Here is a 24,380-nt window from a genome sequence, read left to right on the forward strand (position 1 = left end):
TCATTCATAGGAAAATGGATACATATTGAAGATATACTCCTAAGTGAAATAAATAAGTCCCACATGTGTAAATACCAAATAGTTTCCCTGGTGTGAATATTCTGCAACAATGCATAAGATTCTAATAAGATTACTGACATTTAGAAATGGGAGGAAAGGAGCTAAAGGTGTAGGGAAGGTGTGATACGTAGGGGAAGAACAAAAAGGGAAAAGAAAAAAATGTGAGAGAATGAAAAGATGAAAATAAAGTGTTTGTAGATGGGGAGGGGAGGAGGGGGTGAAGGGAGGGCAGAGGTAAGGGGAAAAAAATGAGAATCAAGACTTGCCATGTAAAGGTACATGATCCCAACAATGAATGTAACTGTACTGTATCCCTAAATGTACCAATAAACTCAATTAAAAAAAAAAATATTACGAATACTTACTGATGTGTGTGTGTGTGTGTGTGTGTGTGTGTGTGTAGCAGGTTATGAGACTCCTATATAAAGGAAGCAGTTTCACAAGCAAGAACATATGAGATTTACTGTTTACGAAATTACCAAATGGTACCATAAATATAATAGTAGCTTTACCAGTGGGTATTTGCTAAGCTAAAATATTTGCATTAAACATCAAAATGTTGTCATGTTTGAGTATAAGAACAACTGTCCAAGTCATATGCCAAGATAAGTTTTGAATAAACATATAAACACACATGTCTAATTTTTGTACAAGTTTGCTTTCAATTTAAATGACCTCAGGTATATGAATTTGATTAATTATACTCCTTGGTTCATGATATATTATCATCAGTGGTCCATGCATGGTCCACTTTTGTATTTATGTATTTATTTATGATACTTGCGAATGCAATAGGTAGAAAACTGACAATAACTTAGTTATTTGTTTCTACTCCAACACTTCTCTTCTTATCTCCTCTAAGGTTTTATTATCCTGAAGCCTAGGTTTATTATTCTCCTGCTTTCATTGCTGATGAATTTTGTTTTATATATATAAAGATGAATGATGTTTTAGTTATTTCGAGTATTCTAAAAGAGTTCCAGTTTGTATAATCTCTTTGGACATACTCTTTTCATTCAATATAATATTGCTAACACTCATCCAAGTAACTATATGTAACCATGGTTCATTTGTTTGACTGCTGCATAATACAGCATCACATGAATATACTAAATTTATCAGAAATGCCTTTTTAAGGTACCCAACAAAATATGTATGACAAAAATCATTATTTGTAACATTAATAGAAAAGTTTGGAAAAATAATCAAACACTAATGTCCACAGAGAAAACATCTGAACACAATACTGAATTATAATCTTATTTATTATCACATTTATTATTAATTATCAGTTAAATTTTTGGATTTCAAAATCAGCTACAAAAATTCATATGATGTAGCTAACATTATGAACATTATATACTATTTGGTATTACATACATACCAACAAAAATAATTTAGACTGGCAAAAAATAAAAGGTTTAACTGCCTTCCATGTTTTAGCAAGAATTATTAAGATTAAAAATGTTTTTAGTTTTACTAAAATGAAAAATAAAACCAAATCACACAAATAACTGAAGTTTTTCATAATATAGAAAACAATAAAAATTGAAACAATAATGTCATAGATACACAATGTATTAAAATGTTTTTAAAATAAAGCAGAGGCTAATGATAAAGAAATATTCATTTTTTATCTCCTTAAGCACCTCAAATTCAGAAGCTATATTTAGCCTTAATTTACAATGACAGTGTTGGCATTGAGCTTATTTTATTCAAGATCAAAATTTCAGAATAAGAGGTGCCTTGTTTTCTAATGCTTATAAGCTATATTTCAAAACCAAAAACTGTGCAGTGAACTAATATTAGAACCACGGAGGAGAACTTAAAGATCACCTAGTCCAATTTCCTCAAGTGAAGAAACAGAGGCTCAAATAAACTGACCTGCCAAATTCACATTAATTTCTTAATTCTACTGGGGGTAGTTCCATATATCCTGTTATCAATCAACTCACAAATCACTGATCCATTGAAATTTCAACTACTTGGCCACAAAAAGGTTTAATCAACCAACAATGAACTACCTTCATATACAGCAAAACATCCTATGAAACAGCTAGACCCTGTGCTAACTAAATCCTCTCTACAATTTAAAGCAGAGGCAGCAAACTTTTCCTTAAAGGGTCAGATAGTAAGTATTTTAAGCTTTTTTGGCTCACAAGATCTCTGTCACAACTGTTCAACTCCATTGTAGTGTAAAAGAAGTCACAACAGTATATAAACAAATGAGTATGGTTGAATTTCTGATTTACAGAAACAGGTAGGAGGCTAGGGTGGCCTACTAGTGCTATAGTTTGCTCGCCCTCAATTTAAAGGATGAAATTTATGAGGTGCATGACTCAAACAAAACTTTGTATGAGTAAAGAGTAAGAAAGATGAGGAAAGATACCATATGAAAGCATTAGGATAAAGAAAATAATTTTCACCAAAATATTTAGTCTGACATCAAAAATACTTTGAAATAAAATGCTTAAAGTATGAGAATGGGAGAAGTTTTAATCTTTGAAGAAATCATAACAATCTACTGTCTTTGTCTTGTTTTATCTGAGTACAGTAAACATTTCTGAAAAGCATACCAAAAGTTTCTACATAGTAATTGAGATTAAGCCCAATTTTTACTTAATATTAATTCAGAGTCACTTACTACATGAAGAAAATATGAAGTCCAACAAGAAATTTTTGAGACTGTTTACTTGTCCTTACAACTTTGATTCTTAAATGGAATTTTCAAAATGAACATGGCAGAGCTGCAATACATACTTTACAAATCATAAAATATGTAGGCAAGCTAAAAGGGGAAAAAAATTAAACATGCCATCATGTACTTGCTTGAAGCTCTTCTTTTTTCTGGGGCTCAACTGGCCAAAAAGAAGTAAATACACTACCACACAAAAATCAGAAGACAAAAGAAGAAATTTGATACAGGAGACAACATTTACATTTGCCCTTCTTTATATAATTTAATTTGAAATGAACAGATAAAATAGCATTTTACCCATACATGTTATACCATGAAACACAGGTTTATAAATATTTCTAGTATTATTTTTAAAACAAAACCCTAATACCATGTTTAACAACTGAGAGGGAAGGTCAAATTGTATTTTAACTAGGAAGATTTAACTAGTAAAATTCCTGACGCAGCTTCATAAATTGTTGCTTTGATATTCCATCACTTTCCACTGTAACAGCTTCCATTTAAATATGAAAACTAGGGGTGGGGATTTAGATCATTGGCACTGTGTCTGCCCCACAAGCGCAAGGTCCTCAGTTCGATCCCCAGTGTCAAAAACAAAAATGTAAACTTAAATCAAGCATCTACAAAACAGTGTAGTCTTTCTCTGAAAATGTAAGTTTATCCTGTATAACAAATCTTTTAAATATTTGTAAAAGAACTAAAATACTAATATATTGTGCCAAGTTTTGTCAAAAACTTGATAGGCTCTTATGATAATTAAATGAATTCATATTTATAAGGTGCTTAGAATTATGCCTGGCATGTAGAAAGTAGCTTCTAAGTCTTTAATAAATATAAATTTCATATTCACTCTGTGATGGTAAGCAGAAGAAATATGTGCCCTACCCCAGCAACAAAAATTCATGCTATTGAACAGTGATTGCTTGTTTTTTCTCCTCTCATTGAGCTACTTTTCACAGTTTGTGTAAGCTCTTGGTCTAAGAAAGCCAGTACTGTAGGAAGCAGGCTAGAGTACTGTCAGCACATACATGTAGTTAGGTCAGGCTCCTGTGGTCCTAGCTACTCGGGAAGCTGAAGTAGGAGAATCACTTTGAGGCCATGAGTTTGAGGCCAGCATGGGCAATAGAGCAAAATGTACTAAGTCTGCAGCATTTGCTCTCTAGAGTTAAGTGATACGCATTCATTGTGCTCGCTTCGGCAGCACATATACTAAAATTGGAACAATATGCATTCATTAATATGACAGGGAACTTTTCACACAATATTCACCTGAGCTAAACAAAATTAGGAAAGTAAGTATGTTTCAAAATTTAATATAATTCCTAAGTGAATTGTCAATTTTCAAAGAATTATAAAATAATATCATATTGTACATTATATTGACATCATTTAGTTTCTTTGATCACAAATACCTCTGTAAGTTTTTTAAGAAATCAGGCAGCTTGGACACATTATAATCTCTAACACTTTCCCAAGGATGTTATCAAGGAAGGGTTTTATTATGAAATATAATAGATTTAATATGGAACTTGTTTCTTCCCAACACTTTAGAAAATGGCTACTACTGGCAATAGTTAACATTTCACATTTCTTTTTAATCAGGACCAGGGATCAAACTCAGGACCTTGCAATTGTGAGGCAGGCACAGGCATTTCACATTTTTACAACCACAGTATAAATGGTTTTAAATAAAAGCACTAGTTAATAGAGAATACTTACAAGAGTTTTCTATGGGTTTATATTACTTATTATTCTTTTCTATTTACATGTGTGATGTAACTACATCCTTTATTACGACAGAGCTTCTAACAAATGACTTTTTGGGGGTGGGTACCGGTGATCAAACTCAGGTCCCTTGCACTTGTGAGGCAGGCAGTGGAACCACTGAGCTAAATCCCCGGCCCTGAACAACTCTTGATAATACAATAAAATTGTTCCTCAAGGAATTTTTTTTTAAATCATCAGTTCATCTATTAGATGCTTTATACTAGAGATCAAAAGGGAAAAATACTAGAAACTTTGAAAATGCATGTATTGAAGGTGAGTGATCAAAGAGAAGTATTCCCTGTAATACTCTCTAAACTATAGCAATTTCATCAGTGAGTGAAAACATGGAAAATCATGTATAAGCCCCTAACACTGGAATACACTGTTTCTGCAATTTCACAGAGGTTTTTTTTTTTTTGGTACCGGGGATTGGACTCGGGACCTCACGGCTTGGGAGACAGGCCGCAGAACCACTGCGCTATATCCCCAGCCCGGTCACAGAGGTTTTAAAAAGTGCGTTTTTACAAAAAAATTTGAAAAATGAGAAACAATGATTACTAACTCCTTAATATTCCCAGATTATACACACACCCACACACATTTTTTTTTAAAGAAAATGGTCTTGCTTTGAATACTCCTGATAAATAATTCTAAACTATTTTGGTAACTGTATTTCAATGACAATCAGGTAAATTTCAATCTATCAGGTAAAGACAGCTGTCTAATTTAACCAGATATTTAATATTTTCTTAATACTTACCTCTCTTTTTATGAGATGATGCCAAATCCAAATCAACATTTCGTCTGCCACTCTATTCAAAGTAAAAAGTAAATAAAATTTAGTCATGAAAAGTACTAAGACTTAATAAAGTATTAGAATAATTTATACAATGAAAACAATCCATACTTATTCACCAATCAAGTTAACCTAACAACAAAAAGTCTCTAAATACCCACTGAAAACAGCTGTAAGTGTAAGCACATAATTTCTGAGATGCTAACTCAAGCAAAAATGTCAACGTGCATATTAGTTATCACAGTGAAGTTGCAAAACTGTTTCTTTTGCTGTTACCTCTTCTTTTTTGGAAACTATCTTTCCTCTTTACAGTATAATTGATGCCTAAGGCCCTTGCAGCAAAGTTCCATTTGCCAAACCTACTACTCTTTCCTCTTATCTTTACTTTCTTTTCTTTTCAAAACTTGCGGTATCCTTTGCTAGTTGTTTAGAGAAGATAACAAGATGAATCCACACTAACATAAAAAAACATAATCCTAAGCATATGGTAATATTTTTAAAGTTTTTTAAACTTGTTAAAAATAAGAGAAATTTCAAATTAGTGACATGCACACATACCAATTAATAAAACAGTGAAGCCTTTCAAGAACACAAGCATATTTCTGTATGTATCTGGTAGTGGAAGGTAAAAAAACCTATTCATTCTGCCCTTATATATACCCAATCACATATAACAAATGCATGGCTTAAGTTTATAAATTTGACAATATGTTCTTAGCAATTTTAACTATATTCTTGCTCATACTCATAAAAGCTGCTATCAAAATGGTATGACTGCAGAAATGACAAAATAAATGCATTTGGGAAATGTCACTGTAGAAAATCTTCACACGTATAGAAACATACAACCACGTGGAGATATTCTGCCTTATTAGCCCCCTGCTCCCACATACATAAACAGAAATAAGTATATTCTCATTTTATGAAGAATACACCAAACAGCTCAATTAACAGCACCTGAAGAAATCACTGTGTCATTAAAAAAAATTTTTTTATTTTGGCTGGGGATACAGTTCAGTGGTATAGTGCTTGCCTAGCTAGCATAGGTAAGGCCCTGGGTTCAAAGGCACCAAAAAAGAAAGAAAAAGAAAACAAATATTTTTTACCACATACTAGTTTTACTCACATAAGAAATTAATCTCATGACTCAAAATTAGAAATATTTGTTTCTTTTAAACAACTGGGTTGTTTTTATATTTTAGATGTTATGGGGCATACAACACTACACTTTTGCAGTAGGCCCCACTTCTAGCAGAACACCACAACACCTTCATGGGATGTACAAGTCTTACCCAGGGCTTTGTTTTCCTTTCTCAGCTTTTGTTTAGACCCTAATTCATTCACCTAATTTACCTTTTTATCAAGTATTTCTGTTTATACACTAAAGAAAATCCTTTGAGACAAGAGGGACAAAAGTTACTATAACCAGAGCCTTGTACATCCACACCTTGAAAACAAAAACCCTTCTTCATTAAATCTGGGTATACCTACCAGTGTGTAACCCTCTTCATCTGATTCAGGCTGAGATAAGTCAGATTCACTCCTCGATTTGATCAGTCTATAATTTGGACTTGCATGGACTAGCCGGCTCTCTGCAGTAAGGCTTTCACTCCTGTCTCACATGCACAGAGAAAAGGATGTTTTTGGTTTTGGACTGTTAGTGAATATAAAATTGAATGGAAATAGGAGCATAAAAATAATACACACATACAGTGAGAAATAATTATATCTGTTGAAAGAAAATCCTTATTTAATCAAAGCACAAACCCGTTTTCAATTAAATCAAAATAATTTGCATGCCACTGAATAAGAGATGCAAATAATTTCGTGTTTTCAAATGATATTGTTCACAAGTATGAAAAACTGTGCCTCCTCATTTAATCAGAGATGTATATTCCACGCTGAACCAGTACCACTGTTACTGCAAATTCATCCTACTCCATGTGTATTTCCTCTTCCTGCCTTTGTTAATTTCAGAAGAACAAGGTAATTTTGAGAACAAACCACTTCAAAGTATAGAGGAACAAAGGGAAGTGAGTAAGGTTTTCAAGTTTCTAGTCAGTCCCACCTGGTCATAAGTCCACCCCCTTCAGAGGCACTTGTTGAAGGCTGCTGCAACTGTCCTTCTTCCCTCCGCTTCTGAAGTTCATCAATCACAGGACTCACTCCTAATATTAACAGGGCACAACGGTGGATCACAGAGTTGCAGGCAGCCGTGTACACATCCTGACCCTCGGGTAGGTCTGCGCTGACCCTTCGCTCTTGCTGAGACTGAGGAGGTGGATCATCAACTCGAGCCCCAGACCCTGCCCCACTGTTCATTCTATCTCGATCACGGCTACGAGCTACTTCACGGGCTGAGAGGAAACACTGAAAGATTTCTGTAACATGCAACACAAAAACAAGGTCTTAACACATGGGGAGAGAAGAGCAAAGAAAATAACAATAAAAATAGTCAAAACGCTACTGAAAGACGAAAATTATTTTTCACACATTAAATACAAAATAGTAACTTAGTCATATCAAAATATATTAAAATATTATACTTCATAAAAATTACAATAGGTAATAGTCACACATCTTTACAGAATTTAGATCTGGCTAATTCTATCCTGAAGGACTTAAGGATATACTATCTTAAAATATGTGAAATTGGTATATTAATTATTTCAAGCTGAAGTCACTTGAGGAACTGTAACTTCAGAAGATGACATTTAGCCTGTCTTTCCTTACACACAGAAAATCACAGATTTTTTGGTAGGGATGTCCATTATACACCAAGGCCAGAAAATAGCTTTGATTATCAGGAACTGGTAATTGGGGTTGCAATGAATCTGAATAAGCAAATTCTTAGAAGCAAAATTTACCTTTCACTAGCTTTCACTAAGAAGGATTCAATAGTCCTTCCCCCATACCGAATATATTTCTTAGTACCATCCCTAGAATTTATCCCCTAGTCAAGATATCCATTTGTCCCGTCATCCTTCACAAAGTTGTTCTTTGTCTAAAAAGTACACAAGCATCATCTTTTGGTCATTTCTTTGAACTTTATTCTCTTACGAAGATTCCCATGTGTATATAAAATTAATAAAACTTAAATACTTTTCTCCAGTTAATCAGATCTTATACTCAAGTGATTCCTAAATCTAACCAGAAAGCCTACATAAGAACTAAGGAGTAGGAGGGGGGATCTCCCTCTTTTCTGTACAATTTCGAAATCTTATTAATGAGTTAGATCAATAGTCTTCAAAGTATGCTCCCAGATCAGCAGCAGTAGCAACAGCATCTGGGCACTTGCAGGAATACAAATTATTGGGCCCACCCCATTCCTTCTGAAACAGAAGATATGGGAAAAGAGCCTAGAAATCTGTTTTAACAAGCCTTCTGAATGATTTTAAAGTCCACTAAAGCTTATGAAGCACTAGGTTAGATAAAAATAACTTTCTGAAATGTTCCTGGTCTTGGTATGAAAAATGTAAGGTTACAAAGGAAACAGACAAAATTTAAGTACCACTTTATATAATGAAAAGCTCCCTTTCTCCTTCCAAAGTCCATATAATTGCTAACATATACACCTTGATCTACCTTAAAGATACCAAATAAATGCAAAGGCACTAAACCCATATCTGGTTATGATACATCGGCAAGACTAGGAATGTCTACCTGATGCTAGCACTTCCCTAATTTACAAGTATAAAATACTAGAGTAGGTAAAAAGATCTTGATACAATGGTGTATATTTCACAAAAGCTAAAGAAATTTTTTTGCTCAAATTTGGAGTGAAGATAGTGGAAAGTCAGCAGAAAAATACTAGATTCACCTGATAATATGGAAGCAAAAACTTTAAAAATTTATGTATTTATAAAAGTATAACTATTTTAATCATTCTATTAAAAGTCCCTTACTTCTTTTGTTTATTTTGTTTTGTTTTTGTTTTTTGAGACAGGGCCTCACTATGTAGTTGAGACAGACCTGGAACTCACTATGTAGGCCAGGCTGGTCTCTAACTCACAGCAATCCTCCTGCCTCACCCTACCAAGTGCTGGGATTATAGGTGTATGCCGCCACACCCAACTAAAAGTCCCTTACTTGTATAAAAATCAAAGCAACAGGTCCTCTTAAAATCCAGAGGCAAAAATCAGTGAAAGTTAACAAAATAGTCACTGGAGTTTTTTAACAGACTTGGTTCTAATTCTGCTACTGTGGCCCTAGGTGAGAATTTCGACTCCTTAGGTCTTAGTTTATGTACCTCTAGAATGGAGTAATACTAGAAATTTGTAAAACTGTTGTTACAATTAAAAACTAATCTGTGTGAAATACTTGACCCAGTGCCTACAAGGGGTGTTTAAAAATCATAGTTTAAAATGTATTATTCCTTGAGTGACTATTATGCTTTCTTAGGGTTTTACTTAGTTACCGTGTTTTCCTCTTTAGCCTTTGCATTGAGGGATTTCAGAATTAAGTTTAAATTCAGCTGCAAAAAACTTTTTTTTTCTTTGCAGTACCGGGATCTAACTCAGGACCTTGAGCTTACAAGGCAGGAGTGATACCACAGAGCTAAACCTCCGGCCCAGCTGTAAAAATTTCTTCAGCCTAGTTTTTAAAACTACAATCACTCTTCCTTCTCATCTCTAAACTAGTTTTCTGCTTTTGAACCTTATCATTTCCTTTTTAAGTAGTGTTTAATCTTATATGGACCGCTCAGAATTTTTTTAGAAGTATGTGAACACAAGTAAATTGGTAAGAAAGTAAGGGTCAAGGTGGCTGACATACAGATGATCTCAACACCAAATGTATAGCTGACCATAATTTTTAGGCTATAGACTGAATACATTCTCTAAATTGAAATGGTGAAATCACTCAAAAGATACTAATAAATATTTGAAAAACTTTGACCTTTCTTCTCTTTCAAAATATAAATAATTACCTTTAAAAACTATCTGTAGCCTTGGAATATAAAAGTATAAAGTTTAGCCATCCACACAATGGTATTCTCATACACATTCCTTCTCCCTACTGAAAATAATTCTAAAAGTTCTACACATGGAAAACAATTTGACTCTCTTAATAAGCATAGTTGTATTTTGCATGACCTTGTTCAATGACTCATGTGTGTCATTTCATCATGAGGCTCAGACACTTCGTGTCTGCTTCCGCAGCTTTTCAGCCCTGGACACGCAACCCTATAGCGCTGGAATGGCACTAGCACAGTTGTGAGTACCTTTTTGAAATGTTAGCTCATGTAAATTCAGATCACCAGTAGAGTATAGGGTCATCTCAGAAAAACTATAGAGCAACTCTGCCTTTCTCTCTCAAGTCAGCTTTCCTATAAAAAGAAGGGCATGATGTTTATCTCTAAAGTAAAAAGAATGTACTCACTGCCAGCTGTCATCACTTCATGTTCCCGTTCTTCCTCCTCATCCTCTGGCTCTGGATGCCCCTCTTCCCGGTCTCTCTCAGCCTGTTCTTCCATCTCAGCTTCTTCATCAATGGTCCGGGTAAATGAATGTTCCTGAGGATCAACATCTGCAGAATCTTGGTTGTTTGAGATCTTAACGAAATTATCAGAAACTAAACTGAATATATTTTTCAAGAGCTTTTAAAAATTTCTTAAAGCTCCAACTTCATCATAAAAATAGTGCTAGTATCAATAATAGCACACAGATTTTAAAACAAAAACACAAAAGATATAAGGGATTAATCTTAACAGATGAGAAACTATGCACACAAAATATATATATACATGGATATATACATCCTCTCTGGTATTTTTATTACAATGTCATACAATAAACTGATTTACATTTATACTGCTATTCAGCTACAAACTACAGAGCAGCAACTTAAAAATAAATTATGGTAAATACAACACCAAGCAGAAAAGGTAATTAAAGAACACAATTTTGATTTTGTTCTTTCTGTCAAGGTATAGTTTTTACTCTGTGGATGGTTTATAAATTCTAAATTTTAAATAGTTTTTCTTTAACTTTGTTAGTTTTACTTCCATCATCACACTACCCTGCAGTCACAAGTACATACTCAGAAAATCAAATACCATAAAACATATAACTTCTCTTGCAAATTACAGTACAAAGCAAAAATGAAAATTTTATATCTTCTGATCCCATGACCAGTAAATAACTTAGGAATTTCACAAAGATGGGGATTCTAAGCAGTCAGACTCATATATGTATATCATTTATCCCCATAATGTGAATTTCAAATATAAGCCTCAACAAAATGGCACACAAAGTCATTCTCAGAGTCACAAAAACATTAAGTTAGTATATGCCAAAAGTATGTTCTAACATAAATGTACAGATACCTTGGTTTGTTTAATCTAAGAACTAAATAATGAAGTACAAAGCATCTGATGTCAAGTTTCAAAGTAAGCACATGAGAAGACCATGTACCCAGGCTTCTATTTACAATTATAGTATCATGTTACCAAGAATACAAGGCATTTTATAAATCATCTTACTTTTGTTAAAAGAAATACTTCTGGACTACCTCAATAAATGGTTTCAAACTTTTCTTTCAGCGGTGGACACTCTAATAATAGGGGCTGTTTTCATATGCAACCTCCTTCCTTCATTTTCACTTCTCCAGGCTAAACATTTTTTTTTATAGTCCAGTTCTTATTTAAAATTATTTTTGGACTTTTCCCCAATCTTAAATATCTGTTAATGTCCTTCATAATTTCTGGCACCCCAAGTTAAGCAGGCTAATTCAAATGTATCCTGACCAGCATACCTATGACTGGTAAAAATTTTATATTATTATTCGTACAGGCTAAGGCTCCACAAACTTTCTTAGTAGCTCTATCACACTTGATAAAAGTGAAGTTAAATAAATTCCAAATCTTTCACTTTTATCAAGGCACTTTTTTTTTCTCACATAAACCAATATGAGGCTATGTCTCACAACAGGCAGAAAAACACAGAAATTAAACTGATTTCCAACTTTACCCATTTGTCTCGTGGTGATGACCTGGTTTGAATAAGTTCAAGGTTCTTGCAAGCAAGTAAACGGCTTCGAACTTTGTATACACAACGGTACACTTCTGATAAGCTTTTACCAGGTTGGTATCTAAAAAAAAAAGAACCAAAATAGAAAAGTTACCTAATTTCTAACATCATGAGAGCAAATATTTGTCTGAGGATAGTTTTAAGTTACTTGCCGGCTTTCTCCACATGCTTGACTAAGTAAATTTGTGTGTTTCAGAAGTGCTGCAAGAACAAATCTAGACACAGTGTCCAAGAGCGACTCATTACTTAAAGTTGCACTGTCCCAATCTGAAAATAAAAATGATGCATTGACATTTAAAAATGGCTCAGAAAACAGCTCAGAGGTATTTTAATAGTTTTAGTCATCCAACACCTGAATTTCATCATTTTTCTAAACAGGACTTAACAAATTCACATACTATTCCAGGTGCTGGGGATATAGCAGTAAACAAAACCAAGTTTCTGATCTCATGGAATTCAGATTCTTAGCAAGGATTGAGAAGGTGTGTCATGAGTGATAAAATAAATGAAAACACTGATATGATAGGTAAGTACTATGGACAAAAATAAAGCAGCATAAAAAGAACAGGGAAATTTTGCCATATGTGACTGTATGTAATTACTATGTTATATAGAGCGATCATAATAAGACATTTGAGCAGAAATTTAAATCATATGAAAAAAGCCATGTGAAAATAGGACTTTAGGACAGCTAGTGCAGAGAACCTAGCTAGAGGGCTCTAGAAGGTTAGCCTGGCTGGGCTGGAGCAAAGTATACATGCACAAGAACAGTAGGAGAAGACACCAGAGAGCTGGTTAGAAACCAGATGACACTAGACTTGCAGGCCAGTGCAAATCCTCCAGGCCTTACGTATAAGAAAAGGAGAAACAGCATTACATGGCTTTGAACAGAGATATGACATGATATGACTAGTGTTTTGAAAAGTTCTCTGACTAGCTGAGCATGGTGGTACATTCCTGTAATCACAGCATTCAGGAGACAGGCAGTAGAATCACAGGTTTGAGGCCATTATGGGCTACATAGTGAGTTCAAGGCCAATCTGTACTACATAGTAAGACTTTGTCTAAAAAAAATAAGATAAAATAAAAATAGCCATGTGTGGTGGTACATGCCTGGAATCCCAATTCTAGGAAGTTGAAGCAGAAGGGTCACAAATCAACCTCGCCCGGGCAATTTGACAACTTAGTGAGATCCTGTCTTAAAGCAAATAAATAAAAAACGGATGTGAATGTAGTGCAGAGAAGAAAAAAAAAAGGTTCTGACTGCGGAGTAGAAAACCATTTACAGGGACAACAGCAGCAGTCATTACTGTAGTAATTGAAGTGACTGACAGTGGCTCAAATTAGGGTGAGGGCAGTAGATATATGAAAAGTGGCCAGAGTCCATATGAATTTTGAAGGTGCTAACAGAATTTCTAGATGGATCAGATATGAAACGAGAATACGAGAGAAGTCAAAGTTGAATCTAAATGTATTTAAAATGTAGTTGGCCTAAAAATACCACAGAAAAACAGTTTTTAGGAAAGGAGATAGAATCAGGTACCTGCAGAAGGTTAGAAATCACATAATTTCTTAAATGAGTAACTCAAATATGATTTAAAGAGCAAAATAAAAGACGATAGAAAAGAGAAGTAGACCTTTTGCAGACGGGAAGAGGACCTAGAGGTAGAGGAAGAGAAGAAAGGGGAGAGAAGGGGAAGGGGAAGTAAGAAGAAGATGCAGTGTACACATATGTCAACTCCCCGTGAGCATGTTCATTGTTTTGCAAACGTGTACTAATAAAGAGCAACAAATACACACAAAGAATCAGGTATGTTATGATACTGTTAGACATCTTTTTCTTTTTTTTTTTCTTATAATGCAGATGGAACTCATACCCTTCATACATTTTCAGCCCCTTTTTTACATTTTTTATTTTGAGACAGGGTCTTGCTAAATTGCCAGAGCTGGGTTTAAACTTTCAATCCTGCCTCAGCCCCCCAGAGTTATGGCATAATAATAATGCACCACCACCAGGCCCTACATGTTAGTCTTGTTAAAATAAACTCTCAGTAAACTATTCAATGTATATCTCATCATCGAAGCCATGGAAGTAGATTGAGTACAAGTACATTTAAATGGGTAAGAAACGTGGACAGAAATGAGTACATGTCACTTAAAACCCAAATCACAGCATTAGACACTGAGGACTAGTCAGGTGCTTTTTCTTCTTACTCTTTATTCCATGTTTGCACACAAGTATGGTACTGCTAAAATAGAGTACTTAGTAGATTTCAAATGGTGGTAGAGGATTTACAGTCCACTCTGCCCCAGATTGACTGTTAGACTCTGTTCACATGACAGATTAACTAAATGCCTGTGCTACTTGAAAACAAACCAAGGTGGGCATGATGGCTCGCACTTGTAGTCTCAGAACTCCAGGAGGCTAAGGTAGGAGGATCACAACTTTCAGCTCAGCCTTAGCGACTTAACAGCAACTTAGCAAGAGCCTGTCTCAAAATGAAAAACAAAAAACGGCTAGGGATGTACCTCAGTGTGAAGGAACTGTGCTCAATCCTGGAAAAAAAATTATTTACAAATATTAACTCCAACTTAATTTTATTTTTTCCTAAAGACACCTATCTCCACAGATAAAAAGTTATATCCTGATTTTCCATAGGTCAAAAAGTTTAAGTTCAGACTTACCTCCTTTAAGGGTAAAAATTTGACAATATAAATATGCCTGACAAAAAAAACAAACCTTATAGCCACAAAGAGTCTTAGGATGACAGTATTAACCTATCCATACCAGGTTCTTAAGAAATCATCTGTTCTATGGGCCTACTTACTACTCTGAGAACTGCCATGGCTGACAATCACACAGGACTTCCTTTCAAGGAGGCTAACAGTTAAAGAGCAAACCACAGTAACACCCTTTGCTTTGTTTCAAATTCAGGAGGGATTTGTTTTAAAGAGACATTTATAAAGTGCTGTTTGTAATATGCCTTTTCTTATAAAAATATGATTTCTGTGATTTTCTGTTTATACATGCCATGTGTGTATTTGCATTATGAGTCAAAGACGAATTTCCTATTTTTATGCACTTTATCTTACCTTTACTAACCGCATAATCCTGCATGCTGATCCAAAGGCTTCGAGCAGGCTCTTTAGAACAACCCAAAGCCAAGTCTACATAGACAGCAATTTCAGGCCGTAATTTGTAATCAAAAGGCTTCTGTTCTTCATTTCCTGAAAGAGCTACTTCTAACAGGCAACTCATACATTTATCTAAAAAAATATATTCATGTTAATGATTTCAAACCTCATAAATTTGTGCTTCAAATAAAATCTTGCTATGTTTATTTAATGCACATGGAATTATATATTCAGACCCTTTGCAGTACCAAGGTAGAGCTCTTTAAGGCTTTTCAGTTAGACACAGATTCACCTTTCTCAGTCCCAATAGAAGGATGTGACACTAAGGGGGAAGCTCTGGCATTTGGCACTTAGAGGTCAGGGATGAAAAATGTCCTCCATGTGCAGCACAGTCTTGCACAACAAAAAACTGTCAGGTTCAAAATGAAATGATAACCTCTTTGAGAACTATGGGGCCATGAGAAAGAGGTTAGGCAGGATTTTTCTTTTTAGAGACTTAAAGAAAAATCATCAGTTAAGAATGGTCCAAGAATGATGGAAGATTCCAAGAACAATTTCTCAACTGATGGTAACACTTGTACAAGTAGCTCTTAACTTTTCAAAGAGGTATTTGACATTCAAAATTCACTTTACATTTTAAAAAACAAGATGCTCTATCAAAATTCATATTAACCCAGAATATAATTGAATTATTATATACTTACAATTTCACAAGACAGTACCATGTTTCTTTACACAAGTTTTTAAGCCAAAGATACATTTTAATGGGTTTGTGATTTTATAATTTAAAAACTGAAAAATTATGTCAAAAACAAGAGTTCATACTTAGTAAACTGAATAAAGTAAATATAGCAGGAATATAGGGAAGGTAGACATACATTTTTCCTTGGGAGATCATTTGGGGATGACAAAGGGGTAAAATCAGAGGGCATATTTTTAGCATATGAAATATCTTTTTAAAACACCATGTTGCCGGCGATTTGGCTCACTGGTTCCGCCGCCTGCCTTGCAAGGGCAAGGACCCAAGTTTGATCACCAGTACCAAAAAAAAAAAAACAAAAAACAAATAAAAAAAACCACCATGATATTACTTTCTTTCATGTAACAGAAATACCAGTCTAGCACTCCATCAACCATAACCAAAATCACTTTCTGGTTTATAAAAGAAATGATGAATGATGAATGAGGCCAGGGATTTAGCTCAGTGGTTCCACTGCCTGCCTTGCAAGCACAAGGTCCCAAGTTTGATCCCCGGAACCAGAAAGAAAAAAAAATGAATGGATACTCTTATTTGCAAAAAGAAAGTCTTCAACTTGTTTCCTCCCTCCTATTCTCCATACTTCGAAAACCCAAAGGACATTCTTTCTCTCACTTTGTCTTGGTTTCTTTCTTTCTTCTTTTTTTTTTTTTCTGGTTTTTTTGAGACAGGGTCTCACTATGTAGTTGAGACTGACCTGGAACTCACTATGTAGCCCAAGCGAACCTCCTGCCTCAGCCTCCCTCCCAAATGCTAGGATTACAGGTGTGTGTCACCATGCACAGCCATTAGTTTCCTTTTTCTCCTCCTCTCTATCTCTCTCTTCTACTCTTTTCTCTCCCTTTTCCCTTCTCTCCCCCTCCCTGTTGTTCTTGCTCTTACTTTCTTTTGTGGACACTCTCTGAGTCTCCTTGTCTTATTAGAGAAATAATGAAATTTTAGACTAATAAGACCATATACACTGTCTATTCAGACTCCTCATTTCAGAATCAAAATTAGAGGACCAGAAAGATTAAAGGACTATTCCTAAATAAATGAAGTATGGTCATCTGCTGGGGAACTGGATAAGTTCTCACATTTGGTCTGAGAAGTAGCTGGCCAGCAAAGTAGGGAAATGCAAGGTGAGACAGGAAAAACAAATTTTAAAGACACTACAAACAGGTAGAAAAAAAGATTACCACTCAGGGGCACTGGTAAGTCATAAGATGAACAGTGCTTTACTTTGTGTGAAGCAGTTTTATAACCACAAATTTTCAGAACACAACTTAATCAAGCATTTCCCTGTTTTCATGAGTTAGATGAGTTGCTCAAAATGAGTAATAAAACACAAAAGAGATCAGACCTACATTTTCCTCATTCAGGGGCCTCTTTCACTACATCATTATGCAGAATTTAACTGTTTCATCTGTGCTCTTCCCTGTAACTGCTAATATTGCAATCCTCTATCATTTTCTTCTTCAGCAAACTCAGAATATGAAAAATTGCCAACAGAGGTACAAATAAGAGTGTATTTTAAATGTTGCAGAAAAGCATATTACCTAACTGAGGAGTGTCCATTTCAACTCCATCACTGAAAAGTGGTGTTTTCATCCAATATGCAGTGTCCTGTTCCTCTGGAGAAACTGGGGAGCCCTGAAGCATGCCTCCAAGGCACCGCCCGATGAGGAGAGCAATTGTTCTTTCCAAGTCCACAAGCCATACCCAAGACTGAGCTGGCTGAGGTAATGGAACACCAGCAGGATCAATTACTTCCGGCCCTCCTGAAGACAAAAATCATCAATGATTGTGTCTTTGTCTGGTGCTTTTAACAGCCAAAGTTTTCTCATCGCTCTAATCTATTGCATTGCAATAAATTATTGAAGTAAACTAATTTTACAATGGAAACATATAATACTTTATATATTGGCTGGTATATCCAGCTAATTGAAACACAGAAGTATTGTTGCTTTTTTTTTTTTTTTTGGTACTGGGGATTAAACTTGGGCCCTTGCAAGTGCAGGTGGCAGAGAAGTACTATTAAATAAAATTTTCCTTTGTAAAATTACTAATTTTAAGATAAACATTGAAATACTCTTCAGGAAGAATAAGGAGTCTGATTCAGGATAAATTAGATAAGTTCATTTGGCCTAAATATATTCTCACAGACATCCTATGTCTGTTAAAATCAGACTATCCATATTTTATATCCTTAACCCTTATACTAATGTTTTCCTTGACTGGGCTCAGCAGCATGCCCACTTCTAGCACACGTGAGCTACCATGGTAGGTATCACCTTTACAGGGGGATGAATGAATAATGCTTCACATTTTTATAGAACAGCTACAAAGCACAGCAACAATTTTAACACTTGCAACCAGGTTCAATGTCCCTCATTTACCAGTAAATGAGTCTTCATCAAATGGAACATGGAAAAAATTTTTACTAGCCATAGTTAATATAGGAGAAAATTATCCCAAATGCTTATTTTCCTATTATCCATATCAAATTTTATGCTCTTTAGTGAATCTCTGAGATCTTTCTTCCAAAATCAACACAAGAGTTTAACCATTAAGTGACAGTATTAATTCTTTTAAGTCTTGAAATCAGAATTGTCTTGTACAGTACCAAGGTCTAGACACATGCTCTCTTACTATACATTTATTTTTAAAGGTTCTCCACTTTTAAAAATGATAGTCATAGAGGGCCAGGGATTTAGCTCAGTGGTGCCACTGTCTGCCTTGCAAGCACAAGGACCTGAGTTCAATCCCCAGTAACAACAACAACAAAAAAAATGACAGTCATAGTGATAAGAACAGGTAACAGTAAAATAAATAGATATGAAAAAATTACAGCCAGGCATGGTGGCACACGCCTGTAAGCCCAGCACTCGGGAGGCTGAGGCAGGAGGAATGCTGTGAGTTCGAGACCAGCCTGGGCTACATAGTGAATTCCAGATCAGTCTCAACTACATAGTAAAAACCTGTCTCAAAAAAAAAAAAAATTACAAATCAGAAAATACTAATAAAATGGGTAAGCCTCTAATAGTCAGTAAAGAAAAACTGCATACATTTTTAAAAAAAGAGTAGATATAATCATAGATTAGAGATTTTTTAAACCATAAGTTAATGCGAACAATTTTATGTCAATAAATTTGAAAACTAACAAAATGACTTTTTCTGGAAAAATCAGTTTTAAAAATGGATTTGAAAACAAACAGTAACCATTAAAGTCAAATAACTGCCATGGTATCTATAAAAATATCTTCCAGACTGGAAAGTTTTACAGATAAATTTCTCTCGAATGTCAAGAAATGACATTGCACAAATTATTTCAGACAACAACAACAAAAAAGGATGATTCCAAATTCATGCTTCAAGGTGAGTATACTTTTGGTAGCAAACACGAGTCAAGGGTAGCAATAAAAAGTAATATAGTATAAAAATATCAGTTATAAACACAAGTAACAAAAATTTAAAGTAAAATGACACCTATCATGACACAAAAAGAGTGACTCTTTAGAGGTTTAAGATGTTTTAGAAAAGTAACAATAAACTCAGAGCAGCTCCATACAAATCCTAATCACTATCTTATAAACTTGACACTTTGACTCTACCTAATATCCAGGGGTCATAGAACCACACAAAGTTACAGACAGGCCCTCAAGGTCATTCTGTCCAACCTCAAGGTTTTCCAGAAGAAAGCAATGCTATAAGTGGTGATACACGACTTTCTCAAGATTATACCACAAGTAACTAGTACAGCCAAGACTGAAAATTAGATCTTTTCAAGCTTTGCCTCAGGGTTCTTTGTAATGAAACAAGAGGTCTAACTTGAAAGGTTTTTAAGATTTCAGTTATGAAGCAAGTTCCTTCAATAATAGTCAAGGGATAGACAGGCTCATATGGACAAACAAAGTATCTTTTGTGACACAGTATTTTAAACTAGACTCGCCAACATTTTATAAATCAATGGTAAATTAGACTGCCATGTCTATTTCCTATAAAGCACCTAAAAAGAAAAACACTGAAAGCTTCTCAATATCCATCTTTTACCTACATATCTAACAAAACACCAAATACTTTGTCAAGCCGATTTGAAATATAAAATATTTTAGAATTAATTAGCACATATTTATGGGTTTATTGTAACATCTCCATATATATATAAAAAAGGCTTTGTTCTACCCGCTCTACTACCTTTTCTTCCTCCTCTACCCTCCCTACTCCACTCCCCTTTCCCTTCCCTAATATTGTAGTCCTCTCTACTGTCATATTGTCTTTTTCTAAATAATTCTTTAAGAAATAAAACTTTTGTAGGGGAAAGATAATAAGGGAAAAGAAAAAATGTGAGAAAATGAAAAAATGGAAATAAAGTGTTTGTAAATGGGGAGGGGAGGAGGGGACGAAGGGAGGGCAGGGATTAAAAAAAGAACAAAAAAATAAAACTTTTAAATAGAATCTAACAATGCATTTATGATTAAATGCATCATTATTTTAAGTATCTCTAAGGAAAAATGATGCTGACTAAATTATGACATAATGCTTTCCTATCATTTCCTACTCATTGTAAGATGTATCTCAATTTTACCAGTCAAAATTTAAAGAAAAAACCTTAGTAACAGTGAAATACAGAACACTTTAAGTCTCCTGCACAAACATCTTTCTTCACAGTCCCATGCCACTTGCCTACTTTATACCACAAACTCTCCGAAGATGATTATCTTTTGATTACACAAAACACCCAGTAACAGACATGATTTGGGCTGACATTCAAGAGGGACTTCTCAAAAGTGTTATTTACTCTTTTATGACCTTTACTTACCATGAAGAGGCCACTGTAACTCTTGGTCTTCTAAAAGAGCTGCAGCTGGCAGGAGTCTATTAAGGCAATCAAGAGGTGGCAAGAGATCGAGGAGGTAACTCAACAGGGGACGAGCCACTGACACTGGGAGTAACAGCAGGGAGTTAACAATCTGGCAGAGCATACTGCCTGCAGCTGAGACGTATATCACATCTATAAAGGGCAAGAAGTACAATGTGAACAACTATCTCAAACAAACTGTTAAAAAAGAATCAAAGAAAAACTAGTTTAGTTTGTAACAGAGTAAACTAAGCCAACAACTCTTTCTGAACACTTCCCTGCTAGCTGGTGCCATACTAATATTTACTCACTTTCAGAAAGTGCCACCAAGAGACACTCCATAGAAAAGCATACATATCTTTCATGCCAATTGATTCAGTGGGTTTTAACTTTTAAACTACATTATGAATTTCTCAGTGATAAATTATCTTCATTGGAAAATTGACTTAAGTATTTAATGAATACCCACAAGACCAAGCACTGTTCTATGTGAAGGTAATACATCCATGACCAAAGCAGCCAAAAATTTCTGCCCTCGTGGTGGTAATACTGTAGTTAGGAAAGCTTTTTAAAATTTTTTGAACCAAATTTAATTTTTAAAATTATTATTACATTGAAGTGTTTTTAGTATAGGCATAGGTTTTAAATCAAATTTGTTTAAACATTTCAATGTATTTAGGGCTAGAAAGAATATTCGGAGATGAGTTTAATGTAAAAATGCTAAATTTTAGTTGCTTGTGGAACAACCACATAGAGATGTCTAATCATAAATAGTTTCAGTTCCTCGGCTTGTTTCTTTCTCTCCTTGGCTGGGAAACTTCAGAGATGAGACTGTCTGAGACAGGCATGGTGAATTTTAATTGTTAATGGGACAACCAAGAACAGATATCCACATACAAAGGCTCTAATGCTCAAGAAAGGAATTCTCACACTGAAGTCAGTAACACACAGGGTGGTTAAAGACTGAGATTAGATCAAACCATTCAGGAAGAAAAAGACGGAGAAAACAATTCAGAGGATCCCCAATTAAAGGAACAGAGGCCTAACACAGCTCATGGAAAAATAGTAGTCAGAGAGATGAAAAAAAAACACAACTGTGACCACACAGAAATCCATGGAAGAAAGCTTTCAAGAAGGAAAAAGGAACACTGGAAAAAGCTAAAGAAAGATAAAGAAACAGTAGGTGATATATCACTTTATACCATTTGAAATTGATCTTTTGGATTTTACACCACCCAATGCCTTTAAATTAGGTCTTACTGTGTCAGTTAGAATCTTTTCAGGTTAGCATTATCCCTAAACCAATATTAAAGAAATATTCAATAAAAAAGAGATTCAAAACAATTCCTCTTCTACTCAAGAGGCTGCAGTCCTCAAGGCTTTAGGAAGGTTAACAATCCTTACTCTTAAACTACTCATTAGATGGCAATTCAATACCAAACTAACCTCTTAATTTTTCTCCAACACTGCCATTCCAAGGACTCTCTTTGAGCAAATTTGCAGAACGAGAATAAATATCTGTGGCATGAGGCAGTAAGAGCTGAAGATGTTTATGAAGCAATGCCACACTGCTTGAGTTCTGAGGAGAAAAAAGTTCCTTAATTACTGTGCTAAAAGACTCAAGGTACGAAAATATTATAGTATACCCAAATATCTGAGTTTTAAGGTCCCTGATAGATGATCATAAAAAGCAAAGAATCACATACCTCACTAATGTTATTAATATGGCAAAACGCCAACAGCTGTTTCTGTAGTGAACACAGCAGTTCATGAAGATGAGCAGGCTGACTGTTCTCTGATGATGATGTTCCAAGTAGAAATTTATCACTATTCTTTTCTAGCTCTCCAAATGCTTGATCCTAAATGACATGTTAAAGATTTTATCTGAAAGGTTTCAAAATGTCCTATTTTTCCTACTCCTGTTACCAATTTTTCCCCCACTACTGGGGATTGAACCCCAGGCCTCTGTACTGAGCTACTATTTCCTTAGCTCTTTTTTAATATTTTACCTTGTGACAAGGTCTCCCTAAGTTAACCAGGCTGGGCTTGAACTTGCAATCTTCCTGTCACAGCCTCCTAAAGTGTTGGGATTAAGCCAACACACCTGGCTCAATTACCAATGTTTCAAATCTTTGTTTATAATCCTTGTAATAAACTACTAAAATGTAAAATTTCAATTTGCTTTTCTATTTAAGAAGTAACATTAAGAAGTAACGCTTCACTCTAAAAACTTTGAAAATACAGAAAACAAGAAAATAAACAGGGCCACTGATTTAGTTCAGTGGTGCTGCCACCTGACTCGCAAGCTCAAGGTTCTGAGTTCAATCCCCAGTACCACTAAAAAAAAAAAAAGGAAAATAAAAAACAGTGTGACTACTCAAAGACTACATACAAACATTTTTATGCTACTCTTTTTGAGATCTTTTGTGTAAAGGTTTGTTTTCACATTTTATAGATTTTTAAGAACATCACTCTTAGAAATTAAATTTTTTCCAATTATTAAATAAATAAATGGACTAAAAGAAACATGACAACTAAATACAATATGTGATTCTGGACCAAATACTAAACTGGGAGGGAAACTGCTATAGAAGATATTGCTGGGACAATTATTAACCACTTAACAGTCTACCGCTTCTGACACTGAGGCAGTGTGTTTATTTACTGACTATTCTGAGCATTGCTATGGCACAGGTGTCCTCTGAACCAGTCAATTCTTGTCTTGAATAAATCTGATAAAATTGTCCTTTATATATTTCCTGTTATACAAATTAATGAGAAGGTGTTATACAGCTTTTTTATTTGATTGTTTAGTTATAACAATGGAGAGCAGAAATTACAAACTTCTAAGTACACTAGCTTTGGAAGAGATACATGTATAATACATTTATTCTGTCAGACTAAAAAAATAAAGTATTAACTCTATGACTTTTTCCCTCTAATTATAGAAAGTTAAATAATGTATTACCAAGAAAAATATTTCTAATAAATAGAACATACCCAATAGCAGGGTTCCTAATGTGTATTTTTAAAGCACATATCTGCTTAGACAGAAAGCAAATTATCACATTAGTAGAACTCAGTATTCAAAACTTTGAGAACTCTTCACCTATGTGTATCACCAAATAAAGGTTTTGTGGCTGTTAAATTAATTTTTAAAAATTAATGAAATAATTTGCAGGGCCGGGGTTTTAGCTCAGTGGTGCCTCTCTGCCTGCCCTGTAAGCACAAGGTTCCAAATTCGATCCCCAGTACAAAAAAAAAAAAAAAAAAAAAAAAAAAAAAAAAACGGCACACCT

The 24,380-nt window shown here is 34.7% G+C and overlaps 1 protein-coding gene across 1 annotated transcript in view; it reads right to left on the bottom strand.

The window, feature by feature from the left end:
- Herc1 (HECT and RLD domain containing E3 ubiquitin protein ligase family member 1) overlaps positions 1-24,380 on the bottom strand; it is a 140,416-nt gene that overhangs the window by 83,651 nt on the left and 32,385 nt on the right. The window contains exons 14-24 of the mRNA XM_010641197.3: positions 22,788-22,940; positions 22,528-22,660; positions 21,043-21,234; positions 17,780-18,001; positions 15,443-15,616; positions 12,502-12,616; positions 12,290-12,410; positions 10,701-10,872; positions 7,390-7,702; positions 6,813-6,933; positions 5,286-5,337 (exon numbers count right to left, since the gene is read on the bottom strand). Of these exons, the coding sequence (XP_010639499.1) occupies positions 5,286-5,337; positions 6,813-6,933; positions 7,390-7,702; positions 10,701-10,872; positions 12,290-12,410; positions 12,502-12,616; positions 15,443-15,616; positions 17,780-18,001; positions 21,043-21,234; positions 22,528-22,660; positions 22,788-22,940 (1,768 nt within the window). The remainder of the gene's footprint in view (positions 1-5,285; positions 5,338-6,812; positions 6,934-7,389; positions 7,703-10,700; positions 10,873-12,289; positions 12,411-12,501; positions 12,617-15,442; positions 15,617-17,779; positions 18,002-21,042; positions 21,235-22,527; positions 22,661-22,787; positions 22,941-24,380) is intronic.

Source organism: Fukomys damarensis, unplaced genomic scaffold, assembly GCF_012274545.1.
Source record: "Fukomys damarensis isolate Sample0158 unplaced genomic scaffold, DMR_v1.0_HiC HiC_scaffold_25, whole genome shotgun sequence".
Lineage (NCBI taxonomy): Eukaryota > Metazoa > Chordata > Mammalia > Rodentia > Bathyergidae > Fukomys > Fukomys damarensis.